The sequence below is a fragment of the Sceloporus occidentalis genome, unplaced genomic scaffold, assembly GCF_023333645.1.
Source record: "Sceloporus occidentalis isolate IW3139 unplaced genomic scaffold, rSceOcc1.0.p SCAF_44, whole genome shotgun sequence".
In the NCBI taxonomy this organism is placed as follows: domain Eukaryota; kingdom Metazoa; phylum Chordata; class Lepidosauria; order Squamata; family Phrynosomatidae; genus Sceloporus; species Sceloporus occidentalis.
In genome coordinates, this window is record NW_028317024.1 from 3487577 (window position 1) to 3507898 (window position 20322).

At 36.3% G+C, this 20322-nt stretch overlaps 1 protein-coding gene across 1 annotated transcript in view; it reads right to left on the bottom strand.

Annotated features, from left to right (window-relative positions):
• The window catches only part of LOC149289601 (nuclear factor of activated T-cells, cytoplasmic 1-like), a 68760-nt gene that overhangs the window by 12614 nt on the left and 35824 nt on the right, over positions 1-20322 (bottom strand). Inside the window, exons 7-8 of the mRNA XM_089490415.1 lie at positions 12673-12728; positions 11874-12006 (exon numbers count right to left, since the gene is read on the bottom strand). Coding sequence (XP_089346541.1) covers positions 11874-12006; positions 12673-12728 — 189 coding nt within the window. The remainder of the gene's footprint in view (positions 1-11873; positions 12007-12672; positions 12729-20322) is intronic.

Consider the following 20322-nt stretch of genomic DNA (forward strand, 5'->3'; position numbering starts at 1 on the left):
TAGGATATTGAAGGGAGTATCCCGCCATATTTTCATATCCTTTTGTTATTGTCCTATGGTTCTCATAGTCTTTTAAACAGTAACTTTGTAATGTATGTTTAGGTGTCATGCAAGTACTACCATGATCCTCTGCTCTTTGTGAAGCTAGTTCTCCCAAGCCTAGAAGCCTCTTAGAAATTGGACCATGGCACCAAGTGCATCACTCACGATACAGGGTGTGATGCAATCGAATGCATATTTATGCCGCAAATAGCATCAAACGTTCTTACACAATCGACTTATTGTGGGGAAAAAATTAGAAAAATATGCCAGTATTTGCAACAACACTTTGGCTTCCTGTACAGCACTTCCAACACCAGCTCAGGCTAGTACTGTCCCTTAGTTTCTGAAGTCCAACTGGAAAAGGTGACACTCAACTGTGGCCAACACTGGATTTAATCCATGTAACTCCCACTATGAAGACCAGCAAGGAACATACATGCAAAATGATATCTAAATTGCCCTGCTTTTCTGCTTTAAGTAACATCAATGTACTTAGCTTACATTATTAGGTAACATACAGGAAAAAAATGATATTTCTGTATCAGCCCTAGACAACATGGTGTGCGTAGCTCAACTTTATACTTTTTCCTTAGTTCTTGGATTAAAAAATTTCAAAATGTGTTATTCTTATTGGCTTTTGCTAATACAGCTGACTGGTGGTAATTAAATACAACTGCAGGTGTATAAGGAAAAATCCTCCCTCAATCAGGCCAGATTTTAAGAGTCCTCAGGAAACGAGGTGACTGGTACTAATCTAAATCATCTGCTGAACATGAAGTAATGACATCATACATGTAGCATGCATTGCATTTAAACTCATCCTTCATCACTCAACATTTTTTTTCAATGTTGTGTCGACAGCATAAGGTTAATATATAATGTCATGATATGACATCACTTGCAATAGAGGCGTTTGTCCGGGAATATATCTGATACTATAAATCTGGTAGCAGTTTCACTAGAATAATACATAGATTACAAATTCCCCATAAAGTGCCTTAAAGCAATTTTCCCATGAAAGGTACACTGTAATACACACCCCAGGCAATCACAAGCATTTTGTAGTTTATTCTTATTTAAATATTTACTTAAAATAATTGACCATATCTGATTTTTTTTATAAATCATTAACTTTGTGTTTTCGTTTCTTATCCTATTATTGTCATTTAAGCTTGAAACACAGCTTTTGAGTTGATTAAACAATTGGTTAGTGTATGCATTATTATTAATTAATTCAAGTGCAGAAGTCCAGGTTAAAAAAGTCCATTAGGCACAAGTAAAAGTCATCTATGTGCATGATTCAGAACATTGCTTTAGCACATTGTCAGCCTTAGCAAATATTTCATTCTCATATTATCGTACTTAAAGGTTTAACTATACTAAGTTACTTGAAACTAACCCAATATTGCTGAAAACAATACATTCTACTTTATTTCTGTTATTACTAAAATACCAAAACAAATTAAAATAAGCATTGGGAGTCAGGGCTCCAATTAAATATAAGATAATTTGCCAAATATTTTTTTTTTTCATTTATATTATACCACTGTTCCTTAGTTTTATGTATGCCACATATGTCCTGTGGAGAGAGTTTAAGGGAATTTAATCTATATAATATATATTGCTGAAGTGTGCTTTTGCTGCCTCTTGGAAAATCTGGTCTCCCCATTAACCACTCTCCAGTAGGATGGTCACTAGAATAAGAAAATTATTCCCACCAAGGGTTCACACTCTGCCATTTACCACCATCAACCATATGCCAAAGTTCTTTGAAATCTATTGTAATCATGAGTGTCTATCTTACTTTAGTACTACCCATAGACCGACAATGTAAGTTTCTATCTAGCCTATCTTAGTCATTATTTCTTATGTTTAACTTAGGCATATTGTACTTTAAGAAGTTCACAGGATCACCTTACCTATATTGTACGTTAGAGGTTCCAAGGGTTACCTTACCCATACTGTATTTTAGAAGTTCACAAGGTGCCCTTAAGTAAATGCTAGTTTGATGTTGCAGGCTATCAGGGGCGCATGTTAAATTAAGTTGATATTAGGTTTCTTGGTTGGACAAATTAACAGAAATGCTTGGTTGGTGAAAAATGTTTTTGGTTTTTTTTCTTCTATCTTCTTGGTAAGGACCCAATAAGTATATGCAAATGGTTTTAACACAGTTTTTGAAGGTGATTTATTATGTTCTCTTATCTCGATGAATGCCCTTAAACTATTGCAACTTTCCTATCAAGTGTAATAACTATGTGAAATGAATGATTAATTAATACCTTGTCCTACACTGTTTCATAAGAACCTCTAGAATCTGAATTTGCATGTAATGTTAAGGGTTGCCTGTTAAAGTCAGGAAAATCATTTTGGAATAATCCTGCATTCTTTCTCTTAGATAATAATTCAAATTAAGTGCCCCAGTGACAAATGTTTGTAAAGCCTTAAGCCTTATAAAATGAGGCCATAAATAATAAGATGCCTCGCAAAATAACTTTTACGCAAACAGTATAAAGATGCATATAATGCCACCTGTATAATTCTGTGCGTATGGGATGAAAAAAACTTGGAATTTACAAGGAGTGGTGCAAAGCATCTTATTTATTCATGGAATCACGGAGGAGTGGAGAACTCCATCACTCTCACTCAATCACTAAAGGAATGTCATTGGAAGAGCTGTTTATTATCTAAAAAACATTAAAGGATCATAGAAATAGCTATTTTTTTATACTGTTTGCATTTGAAAGATTTTCGTAGAAATACACTTGTTTTGTGTAGAGACCGTAGAAAAGTTTGCTAAGCTCATGCTAAATGAATTAGAAGACGTAGTCTCTAGAATATACCGGTAGTCCAAATTGCAACATTTAATTAATGCATCCACACCAAGTGTAGTGATATTGCCTCGCTATGTGTTCCAGAAGTATGAAATTCTTTGTGGATCTCAAAAGAAGCCAAAAGATGTCTCAAACAGAAAAGCCTGCCCTCTGCCAAGTCTATGAAAGCTCTGTAATGGCACCCCCCCGATACTTATAATAGATCCTGCCCACCTAAACTTATTTATAACAATCAAGTATGGCAATAAGCCTAAGCAAACTATTGCACCCAGTTCTTCCATCCCTCCAGTTCAATGCCAAAAAACAAATAGGGCAAGTAGTTTTGAATCACCTTGCTTCCTAGACCAACTCAATTATTATTTATACTGTTGCTGGCTGCTTAACAGTGGATCATCTGTATAAGAGTATAGCAACTTTATATTATAAGAAAGGCAGAAAAAAGGACATTTCAGTCATCATCCGGTTGGGGAGATCTGATCAGATCTATCTTGTAACCAGCCCATTGAGATAAGTGGTATTGCCCAAGATACTTCCTTCCAGTTTTGTGGCATTAAGACTGCTGTCCCATAGACCTGGCGTACGAGGCCTAGGCGTAAGCGGCCTAGACCATAATACATCTGTGTGTATATATACCTATGTGTGTAGCTTTGTTTTAAAAATGATTTTTTTAAGATATTTACTGCCTCTAGGTATCTCATTGGTTATTTCCCATGGTTCTGGATTTTAACACTGACAATACTTGAGGCATGGCCAGGGAGACTTTCTAGGTGACTTTGGAACCTAATGATAGATACCAATATAATTAACTATGGAAGAAGAAGAATGTAACTTGTTTCCATAATTTCAGTTATAAACACATATTCTGACGTTTCTGTATGCTATAGACTAGGATTAAGGAAAACTATGATAACGCCAATTAGGGATATAAATAGAATAACATTAATATTTTAGAGCTTCTTGATCCAAGGAGAAATCCGATTGCCTCATGGCATCAAGAAGGAATTTTTTTCCCCTGATGGCAGAATTAGAAGTAGCTTAATTAGGGGGTTTTTTTATGCCATCTTTTGGATCAAGAATAGGAAGGTTAGGTAGAACGGTTGAACTTGATGGACTTAGGTCTTTTTTCAACCTTATGAACTATGTACCTATGTAACTATGTAACCAAGCAAACTTTCAAGTGCCTAGAAAAGAGGTCCATCAACAGATAGTTAGCTTTGTTTATATCACGGCCAAATGTGGAGCAAAAGGAAATGGATATACCTCCGTTTATAAATTGTGCAATCGCTTGACCTTGCGTTAAAATAAATGGTTATAGCTACTGGACGAGTTTCAAATAGGCAACACTGCCTTTTTATATCTTATTTAGCCCACGACAGACATAAATTGACCTGCCCAGGCAAAGAAGGTGAAAGTAGGTTACTGTGTCCTCACTGGCTAGCTTTATTCTTGAAAGGGTGCTTGTTTTTTTAATTTTTTGCTGAACACTCAAGAAACAAATTTAGGTCTCAGGAAGGAAGTCGAGTAGGCAGTGTGAAGACAACGACCTGCGTTTAGTATTGCTATCCATTTTCAGTAACAAGGTGCATTCACTTTTTAAATATAAATAAGCACCGACAAGTAATATATACCACAAAGCTACTGAAACATTGTGGAGTCTGTTTTCGAAAACACACAATAAATTACACTTTTGCTTATACATGAATCCAGGGCTGCTTCAGTCTTTAAAACTACACCCAAAAAAAGTAGTACTGGGTTTATACCATCATATGTATTTTATTAAAAAAAACCCTGAAACATACTGAAAATTTACTGTCGAATATACCGCTCCTTTGACCTATGATACATCAGTATGTATAACCTTAAACTGCAGAGCCATGTCTTGCAGGTGTACAAGCAAAAAAAAAAATGACTTAATCTTACCATATTTACTTAAATTGTACCTTTCTCTAAATTCTCTAACTGGAAATACATAAAAAATAAAATATAAAAGCCCTCCACATATTCTGTTTCTGTTCACATATGTAATTTAACCCCTTGACTGCTAACGACGGCATGGTGCCGTCGCTAGCAGTCCCAGTCAGGTGCTAACGACGGCACCATGCCGTCGCTAGCACTCTCCTACCTTTATGGAGGTCTGTGGACCCCCATCACCCCCTACCCCGGCGATCTGCCCCTCACACTGAAGGGCATCACCGGGACCACCCGATCCGGCCGGTGACGGCACGCGCAATGACGTGATGACGTCACCGCGCACTGTATCTCAGGCATCTAAGCAGCTACAGACCCCCAACATATACCATTGGAAAGGTAATCGCCTCACCTTTCCAATGGTATAATGCTTGTGAAAAAAGAATAAAAAATATTAAGTAAAAAAAATAAAAATGTACAAAAAAAGTAAAAAAAATTATTTGGGGGTCTCTAAAGGCAGATAAATAAAGATCAAAATTGCCTAGAGACCCCAAAATTAAATTATCTAAACATAAAGTAGTTTAACTTTAAAAAAAAAAAAAAAAGTATTCTAGCTAAATAATCACTGTGGTGGCCAATGTTACCACAGCGATCATATAGCTATGAAAAGTCACATTCCCTTTTTAAAAATGGGCGATACTAATTTTTTATCCTATGATCCCTTTGATCATGGGGTTAAATTTAGCCAATGGTAGAGGGAGACAATTTTTGAAATCCTGATGAACTGCAAATATTATTAAAATCAGCCATTTAGCCTGTGCGGTACGTGAGTAACCATATCATCCCTGGAGCGCCTTGCATTTTTACTGCAAAACTTATTTTTGCTGTAAAAGTGATTTTTTTTTCTCCCTTTACCATCATTTCTTTGGGATTGTAAGGGGAAAGAATGGTGTGTGTGCGTCTGTGAGTGAATGTATGGAAAGTATGGTGTGTGCTTCTGCAAGTGAATGGAGATGTGAAAGGCGTGTGAATGGTCAGTAATTAGGGTTGAAGCCTTGACGTGGCATTACTGCTCACGTAGGAAGTTAAATTATGGCACAAAAAGTACATATTTGCAAAAACTACACCCCTTGGTGCATCAAATGAGGGCCTGCATGTGTTTCTAGTACAAACCTGGAGTGTGCAAGACACAAATGAACATGTCGCTATGGATAGAAAAAACATATTTTCAAGCCAAAGCGACATATTCCATCATTATTTGTGCACTCAACTTTTGTCCTAGAAATACATGTAGCCCCTCATTTGAAGTGCCAAGGGGTGTAGTTTCTTGAAATGTGTACTTTATGTACCCTAATTTAACTTCCCAGATGTCTAGACCACTTTAACTTCAGATATGGCAGATTAGAGAATCTTGTCAAAAATTGTCTTAAAGCATTTAGGGGTGATGCTTGCAATTAGACAGCTCTAGACAGCTGGAAAGTTAAATTATGGTACATAAAGTATACATTTTCAGAAACTACACCCCTTGGCGCATCAAATGAGGGGCTGCATGTATTCGTAGCACAGGACTGGAGTGAACTTGGCGCTTTTAACTTAATTTTTTTTTTATTTTTATAAGTGTGATATTCATTTATTTGTTGTGCACGTCAGATTTGTGATACAAATACAAATAAGACCTCATTTGCTGCAGCTGGGGGTGTAGTTTCTAAAAATATATAGTTTTGTTGGCATATTTTAACATCCCAGGCAGCTAGAGCTGTTTAGTTGACGGCAGCCATGCATTAAATGTAAAGATGTCGTTGTGATAGTCTAATAAATTTAACTTTTAGCAATAAAATATTAGAAAAACACAGTCTACTGTTCTCAATTTCTGTTTATTTTAGACCGGTTACCTACTACAAATATTTAGCAGCACAGCTTTTGATATTAGAGTTTAGAAAAATAAAATTACAAACTAGTTTTTATTGAGTCGGAAGTGAAAAATTACACTTTTTTCCCGTTTTTGGCTATATTTTGCAAACCTTATGAGACATACACATATAAAAATGGTATATTTGGAATCTGCTGGGTGTGCTGAAAAAAACAATATATGGTTTGTATAGTTTATTCCTAAGAAATTTACTTATAAACGCGTTTAAACGTGAGATGCACCAAAATGCCGAAAACCAGCTTAGCACCAGGGTGGGAAATGGCTTAGCAGCCAAGGGGTTAATATATAACATCATTGTACCGAAAAAAGCTACCAAATGTGTAGGATCTATATAAATAAATAATGATAAAAAATGATAAGTAATGAAATGTATTTTTATAAGAACACCCACTTTGGGATACGCTTCTTGATACCAATAAATACAATTTCAACTCAAAGCATAAACTACTATAGCTAAAAACCAGTAGTTGCTCAGTCTTTATTCCAAGAAAATTTAACACATTAATCTCATGGTAAGGATGGAAGAGATAACGATATAGTTAATTACAGAGTAAAATCAGAGACCAGTGGACTGTAGTTTATGACCGGGCCTGTATTCTGTCACGCTACTCCTTATTGTTTATCATAAAACCATTCGCATGCTCCCCAGGTCCCTTTTGGTGATCTCATTCACAGTCAGGTGTTAAAATATTTAGTGGTAATGAAAAGGGTCTTTAACATTAGCAAGTATGATGTCACAGGGCTGGAACAGTCTTCCTGGAGGTTGCAAACTTTGCTAGCTTTTAATAATTGTGTACCATTATTTGAAACCTTAGAATTATTACACACAGTTTACTTGATAAGCATATGGTAACTATCTGAGCAGATTTAAAACTTTATTTATGGAAATTGAAGAGTATTACTCTACAGCATAAGTTTTGGGGAGCTACATTTTTTAAGTTAAAAAAACAACTCTACATGTTGTCTGGTAAGTTTCTATCTCTTTTCGTGTGGGTACTGTACTAGTTTCTTCTTCCAACTAACTTGTATTAGTTAGAACCAGACACTTGGGCTCAGTGACCGGTTTAAACCTTAATTGGTGTAACAGTGGAAAATGCGTGGTTTGTGATTCGACTCCCTGTCTAAACTCAGCTTTGCGGAAGCAGATTTTAGATTGTGACAGCAATAAATAAATAAAACACTGAAAGCAATATAAAGCATTCGCTACAAAGTGATTCAGTGCAGTGCACTTGTTAACATATACATTTCAGACCACAAAAAAGTTGTCTAGAAATGCTTAAGCCCTGTACAAAGCTGAAACACACCCGAACGTACTGAATACCACTTACATTGTGCCAATACAATTTACCACCCTACACCTGCATCTATCCATACATCACCATTAATTACATTTATAATCTACCAATCCTGAATAATTACCTTATCAAAATATAAGACTTATTTATCAATCTCTACAAAGGTGATAGAATAAAGTACAAACAACTGTAACTCTGAAGATCTCTGGACATTATAGTTACACGACTTCACTTTGAAATCTAAGGCTGGTTCATCAATTATTGAGCTTACTTTGAATGTTTTCTTTGATCTTATGGGAGATGTAGTGGTTGCTTTGCTTCAAATCACTGCATGCTAGTCTGTGAATAAGCATTGTTATGTAGATTTAATTGCTCAGTGTTAATTTTATAGATTTATAGATCTTTAAAAAGAATCTAGCACTTTCTGTCTAGATTCAACTGCCCAAAGTGGTTGGTGTTTATCACTGGGGGTGATTCTCAGTATTATTATTATTTTTTGTTTTATATAGCGCCATCAAATTCCGTAGAGCTATGCCTATGGACTTTTCAGACATACTTGCCAACCTGCTACAAGTAAAATAAAACTAGACACATCTGAACACTTCCCAACATTTCAATTGCCATTTCTGTTTCAGGGTTGTGTTTAGAGTCATGACCAGGTGACAGGGCTTTAGAAGGACCTATTTATAATAATTTCTTTTAAAAACACTTAATAATTACGTTTTCCACTGTTTCAATATTCATTATTGTGACTTTTAGGGCTGTAGAACACTGTGATACACCCATACCCAGCATATATTCTGAGCTCCTAGAAGGACATTGGTGTGGGGGGGGGGGGGCACAATTTTTCATTCTGATTAATAAATTAGAAAACAACTGTAATGTTCTATATTTTGTCTTTTTAAGAAAAAACATCAAATAGTTCCAGAACATGGAAAGACGGACAGGACACATAACAAGTTAGGAAAACAAAGAGGCCTATACTTATGAATGGCTCCTGTTGCACGGAATTATATTTACTCGTCATGTTAGCTGGCAGAGCATTAGTCCTTAACCTGGCACCGGTGCCTGAGATTATCAGATTTTCAAGGTCAGTACTTTATATGTGTGGGTATGTGTGTGTTGGATGAGAGGTTATTTTAATACATGGTATTAATGGTAAAGATACATTTAATTGGTATTGAGCCACTGTGACTAATCATGATGACCACAGCTGCTTAACGATGCTTGTTTATTTAAATGGGCACAGGGCCATTTGCCCAGGCTACTAACAGGGCTTAAGTGGACACGGGGTATATTTATTTTGATGCTGTGTTACAGGACTGATGTTACATGCAGAGATTTGAATAAGAAATCTAATATTAATCAAAAGCAATGTCTTATTTTTTTTTATTTTCTGGAACAACTCAGAAAGAAAGTCTCCTATTCCATTCTATTTAAAAGCTCTTGGTTTTGGACTATTCAGCCTTCTGAGCACCAGAAGGGCGAGAAATAAATGCGTTTAGTGACTTTAAGTGTTTATCATTCTCTATACTCTCTAAACTGTTATAGTCAGATGTTTTCAAGTATATTAACCCAATTACTCAAACATTTGAAAATGCATTTCTCCTAAGCTTTGCTGACCAAATTCAGGTACCATCAAAAAAGTTACACCATGATAGTTTATTGTGTCCTCCCAACTCTGGGCAAAGTGTTGGCCCACCAAATGCTTGTCAGTGTCAGGGTCCTACAGTAATAGGAAACCAATTAGCCCCAGCCACATGCAATTATTTGTGTGTCAAAGTTTAGAATTGTGTGATTGAAGCACAATCATTTACACAATAAATTAACTAACAAGGTCAAGCAGATTATTAAAGCACTAAAACCAAAATAATTTAACAGTGCTGCATGTTTTACTATATCTGGCTATTTGTTTTCACCTGGGAGCCTACATTGACTGGGACTTCAAAAAACCATACTGCAAGTGATATATCTGGAGGGGACAGATAAAGAGAACATTTAACATCAACAAGAGTGGTGTATGATACAAGAAATGGAGCAGTTTGGTAAGTTCAGGGCTGTCCTCATATCTAATGGGGCCCAGGGCAAGCATGCCCACCACGAGCCCAATCATATCTAAGTGAAAGGATGGTGGAAGTTGGCACAGATCTCTCCACTAACACTTCCTCCTTTCATGGTCTGTGCATTGGTCAACAATGTTAAATCTCAGCACTGTGCTCCAGCAGGCCATGAATGAGGAAGCATTAGCAGGAAGGTTTGTGATGGCAGATGCACAGACCTCCACTACACTTTGGTGGCTGATGAGGAGGACACCTGGGAAACTGCCCTATTAAGATGCCAGGGTAGTGTTAAGAAATGGACAGTGTGCTTGTTGCATCAGGGGCTTATTAACAAGCTAACAGGTGTTCAAATAAATATACATCCCACCCATACATTGATGAATAGGGCCCAGAATTTGAGCTGCACTTCTGCTCAGTGATTGGTTGACTAAGGTTCTATTGTACATCAGTGTCACTGTGCATGGGACTCAGTGCTCTGTGACCATAAAACATCATATATCTTCACATCTTCTGGCTTTTACAAGAAGCCACATTACCCATACACAGAAAGAGACAAATAAATGTTACTTTTGTAAATGACTACATGCGATTAGCAACCAGTGCACTGTAAATATTTGGCAAAAAATGATTTTATTTCACATATAAAAATCCACATTATCTTACACAAATTGCATCAGATTATTTGGTCGAAGCTTAAAATAAAAACATGATTTCAAAACTTGAGGGGTGTTTAAATATTCTTTTTTGTATAATTTTCCTGTATTTGTCTGTATAAGTGAGACATACCTATATACATCAAATTTCAATCAGGTGTGGCCAAGCCCTTTTTGGGGGGTTGGCGTTTAACAAAAAAAAAAAAACATGCCTCAAAGTGGGCATTAATCTTTACACAGCCCTGTAGTATACATATTATATATATATATATATATAATGCTTTTAATAATTTACTTAGGTCATCCTCTTGCAAAGACTGACCTGAAACATACTAAAACAGCATTTATCATGTCAAACAATATTTGGTTACGTGGTATACAATTCTTTCCATCAATAACAGTGCAGCCTTTACATCAGATTTGACAGAACAAAGACTTTAATGAACAAATCCTGCAGGGCTGGGCTTGGTGAAATGAAATTCTATTAAATCCACGTCTCTTAGTGTGAAAACAAATAGATTTCTTCTAGTTAGAGATAGCTGGACCTCTAGCCCTGGCAGGGGAGAAGAGTCTCTGTACGCCTATTCCCTCTTCGGCCGCACCCCGATCAACAACCATTGTCACGGTTCTACTAGGTTTGTAGAGAGCTGTGCCAAAAATGGGGGTGAGTCTATTCTTCCTATCCCCACCCAATTTTGGTGGCCCACCCAGGATGCTTAAATCTATCCTTAAAGGAATTATTTTGTTAATCAGATTAAATGCTAAAATCTCCATAAAGCTCTTCTTATCACAATAAAATGAAAAGCCAATCACTTCTCTAAATCTACATTTGTCTTCTATAAAGTGAATGCTGTCAGCTGAAATACTATAGGTCGCACAAGTCCTTCAATTAGCTAGCAGGCCATGCCATCAAGGACAGTAAAAAGGCTTCAGCGTATAAAGCATATCTCTGAGCTTCTGGCAACTAAACAGGATGTTTGAAAAGGGAAAGGTAGGGCAGTGTGCTTTTCACATCAGTAAGAATAATACAAGATACACACAAAAAAACCCTTATTTTATGACTTTCCCATTTTTATGGTAAAGTTTAACAGGATCTCAATTGAAACACAAAACTCCAGAGACATAAGAAATATTTTCATGAGTCAGTGTGTTACCATTGGCTGGCAGATAGGTGAAAATCTGGTACTGGCTTCTTTTCCTCTTGCCGTTACAGACATAAAAATTGACTTGCACAGGGCTGGATATTCTCTGGTTGCGAAAGGGCGGGATCTCCACAACTAGTGAATTCTGTCGTTTAAACACACGCAAAACCATAAGTGTTGGTTTAAATGGTTCTTCACACGTAGAACCGTCAATATAAATGATTATAAATGATTAATATGCCTAGTAGCCTAATAAATTGGTGCTTCCCATTCGAGCTGAGCAGCTATGGCTCCCAAAACATTATTATGACATTATTTTATAAGTTCCAATTTAAATGGAAATATAACATATGGTTCAATAAAGTCAATTATAGGGAAGAATTTGCATGCGAATTATGTTGTATGCATATGTATAATTTGCAGACTTGATAAAAGGAAGACCGCAGTCATTAATGCATTTTATAAGCCACGGGAGATATATGGCTTTTAAAGAAACACAGCATGCCCACAAATACCAATTGTATGCAGGGAATTTAAAAACAATATTTTTTTTTACCAACAGGGGAGATCTGACATTTATAAGGTAATTAACCCCTTAAGGACAATGGGCGGTCCCTAAACCCATTGAAAACAATGCATTTTGAGCCCGTACATGTACGGGCTTTGTCGTTAAGGGGTTAAATACCAAGGAATGGTAAAAATGACAATACTATACAAGTAAGGCACAAAGCTACATTTGGCTATCTACCTGTCCTTTGGACCAAGTATTAAAATAATAATATTGATGATGCCTGAAATTGTTTGTACTTACAGGCTTATACATGTCTTTGTCAGTTTTTGCTTCCATTTCCCATACGTGGTGACCATCTAGAAATAAAACATACACAAGTATGTGAACAGTGGTAGTGTTTTAATTTGTAAATAAGTCGGTTGCAGGCTCTAATTAAATAACGTCCTCAGCATTGGGCCAATGGAGCCAGATGCAGTCTTCTCCTTCTACTAAAGACTTGCAACACAAGGAGATAAAAGTTCTTCTCGCCATCGACGTTCTTCTTCAGTGAAACAAGCAGATTTTCACTCATAAATACTGCTCTTTTACTTAAACGGCGGTTTGGTCACCAGCACTCCCTGGCCAAATCAGAGCGCACATACAGACAACTACAGTAGTGTGTTCTAAATGCACCCACAGCAGTATCACTTTGCCACGTGGGTGTCAGCAGAATTCAGTTCAGGTATCCAAAATGGCAACTGAATGCCAGCTGGCTGAACTGTCCAATGTGAGTAATTTGAGAAGCAGCAGAACAATGGGGTTCTACTGATTGATTCATGCACAAACACTCTGCAAGGACAAGATGCGTGAATGAACAGCAAGGTTCCATCTGTACACTGTAAACTTACGTCAAACCCTGGGTTAGGTGAATGAACACCAGGTAGTTTGCAGGACAACAGACATCGTCAGATATAAGACTACATGAAGTACGGTATTTTGCACAGTGCACATACATGCCTGATTCTGCAGAAACAGAGATAGATTACCCCTTCATAGTTAATATGTGAATATGCGGTTAATGTGGAAAAAAATCATACTAAAGAAACCACTTATTTTAGCGTTTAGAACATTCCTTAGTTGGAACAAATCTCATAGCGTGATGTAATATTACATTAATAGGATAAAATTGTTAAGAAGTACAAAATGAAACCTGGAACTTCTATTTATGTCAGAAAATATTTCAGTGAAGATTTCACTGATTCATCTATCTATCTATCTATAGATATATACAGTATATATATATATTTTATTTTTATTTTATTTTTTTCAGCACAGTAGAACCTACAGCCAGTTCCTATTTATCTTACACAGATGGATGGCTTTCTGGAATAAGCGCCCTTTACTGGAGTATGATCAAGCTGAGAAAAGTGGGTGCTCAATAAGAACTCTGCTGATATTATATAACATATGTTTTCAATTTAACAAACTAAAAATTTAGACAAATTATTGGCAGCACCATGGGTTCCAATCACTGAAATATAATTTAGCAACCAAATTAGGCATCCTAACTCAGAAGCAGAAACACCTGAAGTCAGTGGTACACACCACTATCAATCTGAGTCTTCTGGTGATGAAGCTCATGACGTTATCAACTAAAGAAAAAGTGATGGTTAGTCACTGGACAGCAGTGGCCACATTTCCTACCCTATATAAAAAGTACATTCGATTTAGAAGGGAATGAAATGCTAGAGAAGGTAATGGGTCCACGTAATGGGTCCACAAAAGGACAGAGCATCAATGGCAATCCTTTTGGAAGTTAATAACACATGAGGAGTATTAAAGTCAAGTGGCCATTACAAAGCTTGGAAACTTTGTCTATCATGTGTGTTGGTCATGAAAGGCTGTTGGAGACCATTAACCAAAAGTTTTATTAATAATTCAAAATAATGCCTAAAGCAAATACCCCACAGAGATATCCATACCTGCGTACAGGTAGATATAACTATCTGCACTGTCTAGTGCTTTTCCCGTACACACTAAATGGCGTTCATAATGCCTGGGATGCACCCACCTATTACATTCACCCAGCACTAATTATATTTAACTTGAACAACTCTCTTTTGTTTAATCAGCTTGCCCAAACGAGAGTCACCCTCCCTCATTGCGTGGATATGTCTTGGTGGCAGCAAAAAATCATGTTTTCCTGATCACTTATTGCGCATTGCACAACGGTACCCATTGTTATCTGTTGGGTATTACAGGCCAATTAAACTAAACCTCTTTCAGGTCTGTGGCTACTAAGTCCCAACACCACTGGTTTAAGGGATCTGGGGGCATTATTTTAAAACCTCAGAGCAATGAACAGTATAAAATATTGGCTAGTGACGAATATCGAATCCAAAACAAAACTTCTACCAGAGTTTGCAATATTGTCATGATTAAAGATTACACAGAAACTCATGAATTTCATATAAGGAATGTCCTTGATCTCATCTTAGATTCAGGATTACCATATGCCTATCACATGCATGATTAAATGTTATTAAAAGCCACTCCAGAGTACACTAATTGCCCCAAGACAAAAAATATTCACAAACTATTTGTATTGTTAGTAGAGGTGGCATGATCTAAAAAGTACTTTTTCAATGGCAAACTATGTGTAATGTAATCTGAATCTATATGGCTGAGAAAACACTGCACTTAACCTCTTATCTGCCATATGTGAATATTGTTCTTGTCATATAGCCATCATCCCCAGTCTCCACTAAACAACCCTTGGTTCAGCCAGATCTCCAGATCTCAGGATACCAGATACCACCTGTGGACGTCAGTAATCCATTGCAACCCTTTCAGGGTATGTATGTCAGCATGCAGGCAATGCAATGCAAATATTAGTTATTTTGAACTTGACCGCACAGCCTTTTGCATGCTTTAAAAAAAAAAAAACAGTCTTTCGGAAAGCTCTTACTGAAAGCCCTTTTTGTTCTGTACTGACTCTCACGCCCCATACATACAGACTATTCACATGCAGAGTGACCTGATTTATTGCAAACGTCTGAAATAATCATATTTTGTGTACAGAAGTCTCTTTGTGTAAAAAAAAAAAACTGTTTTAAACAGAATTCAGATATTTGTGTTAGTTCAGAAATATCAGGCTCGTTTGCATTCTCAGGCAAATGACTTTGGAGCTCTCATGTAAAGAGACCTGCCCTTCTGTAATGAAGTGCTGTGTTTCTTCTTTTCAGTTTTACACTCCTATGTTCCCAAAGCTCAAAGCTATAAAAAAAAAATATATAAAAAAAAGGTTGAATAGATTTTGCAGTGGTTGGAGGAAAAAAGTATATGCAATGCCAGTATTCAGATCCTTCTAGCAGTAGTTTATATTAGGTCTGCCAGAACTAAACAAAATGAAAGTTTAAGGGCTTCTGGGGATCACTGCACAGATTTATATACCAGATGTTATTTTTTTTAATCATTGGCAAAACTGGTTTTATTCTTTCTGTCTGAGATATATGGTGCTTTTTATTAAAGTAAGTGCCAGGCAGAAACTGACTATTTATACTCCAATGCTGCTTAACCCTACGCTGACATGAAAGAGCACTGAATTAGTAGTCCCTCTTCCAAGATTATTATTAAATGGACAATAACAATTGTTATGTTAAATTAGCTTATCTTCATTTGAAAGAGCTTTAAAAAAAACAGTTATGCAGACAAGCTTTTGCATCTATGGTCTTCTCATCTGTCACCATGTGTTCAATGCTAAAGCTTACCACCGCCACCATCTCATTACTCAAATGTGACTGCAGTAGAGTCATTATATAACATTTCTTATCTGTTGTATCCATTGACCTTCAGATACAGTGGGGCATGCATGGTACAAGTTACATGGAAAAGCTTGCAGAAAACATGCGTTAATCACACATCATACAGTTCAGAAAAAATATCTATTTGAACTGCCCCAAGTTCATCTTTCTTGTAAATCTGGAGTTGTCTTCGGCGAGTCTTAGAAGAAACTAATTTGAAACTACTTAACGTGACTCTTGAATATTTGCTGTCAAATGGAACTCAAGTTGAGCCGAGTTGGCCTGAGTTGAACTTGAGCTGGCAACTGTTTATTTAATATACAAGTTGTTGTTTATCAAGTACCTTGACAAGTTTGCATGAGAGTAGCAACCGGATAATCAGTATGGATGAACTTGAACTACAGGGAACAGAACAAAATCTTACCAAGAATTAAAGAGGATAAACGGTCCAGCAGGAGTATTATGCACATTTTACCCACCATAACTTATTAATAAAAGTATATTTCTATATTATATAAGATTTAATGAAATGGTATATCATTCTTGTGTAAACATACATGTATATCAGACTGCTTAAACAATGCCGACCACTCTCAACCACACCAACATAAACAGACAACTCTTAGCCACACAGATGCCATTCTTAGTCACACACACCACTGAATGCCCAAAAAGTATCTTAAACAACTTATCTGATCACTTTTTCTCCCATCCAGTGGTAGCATCTGTGTGTCTACATGACTCACTAAACACAAGCTTTCCAGGTACTGAAAGGAGAGTGATCCAGCATCACTGATCACCCTCCTTTCAGAAAACTATGCTGCAAATGCTTACTGGTTACAGTCTGAGCTGGCATTCCACACATGGTGATCTTATATGCAGTTCTCCCAATTGTGACTCCAATATCAGGCCCTTCTATCTTAATACAGGTTAACAGCTGGTGTGGTGTTGACTGGGTAATGTGTGTGATGAGCATGGTAGGGTATGCTTAGAAAAGACATTATTTGTAGACTAGCATTGACAACTCTTAACCAACTTTTAATCAGTTGAGGGTGAGATCTCTCAAGGTCAAAGTTTAACAATAGTATCCCTTACACACATCATATCAGTTCACCTGCTCATCTTTGGAATTATTTTGGTTAAGCACCAAGCACTTTATTATTACTTTAATCAAAATGCTAAGAGACATCATTATGCCTTTAATTTCTTATTCACATAAAATGCACCATGTCTGTAGATCATATGAGCTAAATTGAACACCAGAGATAAATTGATTATAAGTAAATAAGTAACAATGGTCCATAGAAACATTGGTCCTGATTGATTTACTAACTTAAAATGTATCACTTTCGCTATATATTTTTTCTTAATTAATTATAGATTAATTATAATCTATTCAAGAATTGCTATTGAAATACTTTATCTGTGGCACCAAATCCAGCCTAATGTCAGATTTTGGATGCTATGATGGCTTTGCTAGCTTGTTATAAAGGTATGTTCTTGTTTTGTTTTTTCTCTTTGTTTTATGTAAAAAATATCATATTTTACATGTAATCTGATTTAATAAAATAGTACTAATTGAATGTAGATTCTACAACAAGTTAGTATTTAAGCAACTTGCTTGTGTTAAAGTCAAAACTCAAATTTTAAAAGGATCAGCCTTATGGGTTTTTCCCCCTAAAATTTAAGTTCACTAAATTACACTTTAAATACGTATACACTGTGCAAGTAATATTTCTTGGCAAAACTCCTAAGAGCCACTGAATTATTTTTCATTATTATTCTGAAAAGGGCAAATTTGAAACAAAAATTAGTTTATATCTTAAAATGCACAATGTTATACAAAAATAAAACCTGAACTCTGTTTAGTCTTTTGGCCGTCTGCTGGAAGCTAATAAGAGAAATAGTTTTAGTTTCTGCAGGAATTCTACTGAGAATGTCCAGACCTTTTCAGTTGTAAAAGGAATAGTCTACTCATTAAGAAGTAGTGACATTTTATTTAAGAAAAACATAAAGAGCGGGAGCTGTTATGATACAGACGTAGAGGGGAAAAAAGTAGACAATTCCTCATATTACGTCTAGAGAACCAACAGGGAAATCTCAACGCCCATGAGCTGGGAGCAAGTCCAGGAGGGAAACCTAAGACCGCTACGTCAGCCCCTTACAGTAAACATGTTTTGCAGAATTGCACACATACGCCAAAAAAAAGGGGAATAGAGCAATTTGTGGGGGCCCATTTATGAAAATGACCCTGCAGAACAGTACAGGCTTTTTATTCTAATGCCTACGTATATTTTGCAGCCCACAAACTCAACAGGACAGCCTCTCTCGTTAGGCTATGCCTGAGGACATACAAGCCACAGAAGTTTCCATTGTAAGCCTGCCACATCTGCTCTATGGGGGAGGATTATATACTTTGCTATTGGACTTCTTGCAAAAACAGTGACTGTATTTTTTGCTCATTTTCACTTGATTTCTGCAGCACAAAAAATAACACAATTACAGAAAACTTTTTTTTTTTTACAATATTAAGGTGTTTCTCATATGATTTTAATATCTTTAAGGATCATGGGTATTCGATTTTCCAGCCCTATTGAATACAATTTGTGAATGGCAAAACAACATATTCAGGATTATGTACCCCTACTGCAAATAGCCATGGTAAAAGTAGAAATGATCCTACAATTTGAAAAAAAACTGTAAGTAGAGAACATATAAAGAAATATATATATATATAATAATCTGATGAGCAAAAACTGACATATGCGCTTTAAATGTATTTTTATATGTTCGTTTAGTAACCGGAGAGATGCCAACTTCCCATAATCAATTAACAACAAACCGTTGCTAGCTGCCACACTATTTTGGGGTTGGAAGTTGGCAGTGAGGAGTGGAAGAAGTTTGATGACCACCAGATGCTTTGCTGTGCTGCTGATCTTGCTTATCTAGTGGAAGAGATCGGGGGGGGGGGGGCAGATATGTACAGTTTGCTTAATATTCTGGATATTTGTATATGTAACAATCTAGGTAACAACATATACTAAATGTATGTATATAACATAGTACCAGTGTTTGCAGTAGTGGCCCATGAGGGCTAGAACTGCCAATCATCCTTTAAAATTAGAACAGCCTTAATAATTGACAGTGGTGCATTTGGATGAAAAAAAAAATCTAATGCAAACATGTTCAAGTAGATACCAGGAGAATGGAGAGGACAACTTTTGTGGAAGGGATAAGATTTTGGGGGAGAAAAATGGGTAATGTATCCAAAAGGACTATGACTCAATGGAGCATGTAGAAGAAGATGAAGCCATATAACATCAGCAGAAAAAGGTTAGGTTAGGGATAAAAGAGACGATAACAGAATGAGGTACAAAATATATTACACATCAACCAAGGTCCATATGTTTGATTGGATTAAACCAAAACATTTACCCCTTATACAATCATCATTGTGTCAAGCATGGCTTTGACATTTTAGTCCAATACATTTGAAAAATATTTATTAGGTTTTTATTTTTGCTTTACCTATATTTTATGAAAATCCGCCTGCTTACTTACATGATCATCAATAAAAATATACCTCAAAACAAAAAACAAAAAAAATGACATTCAATATATTAAAATAGTATTTAAAAAAGGAATTATTTTTAGAAACCCTACCTTTATCCCACCCTGAAAATCTCAACCAAATCACTGGGCAAAAACCCAAGACGCTAAACAAGTAGAATTTATACAATTTCAAATGCAAATAATTTGACTTGCAGACATAACACAGCTGGAACGGTCGCATGTCAAGCGTTACTCGTGTCAGGACTTTGCTGCTGAATATAAGCAATTGTAATCCTGTCCTTGATTTTTTACATTGTAGGTCTTACGTGTTCTGCTCCATGTGATCTCCTACACTTGATTCTACGGGGATAATTTAATTAAAGACTGCGTGCACTGTGCATTTCCACTGTATCATTTTACTCCACGGTTTATAAGTTAATCTAAATGGAGGCATGCATTGCTATTGCCCTCATTCTATTTCCTCTCGCTAATGATGAAAAACTTTATCCTGTATAGCTTTTGCAGGTGAATACAAACATGGTGTTTTCTGCAGCATTTTCAATTTATGGGGACACTTTGGTGGCAAATGTCCCCAAAGACAAAACAAAGCAATAAG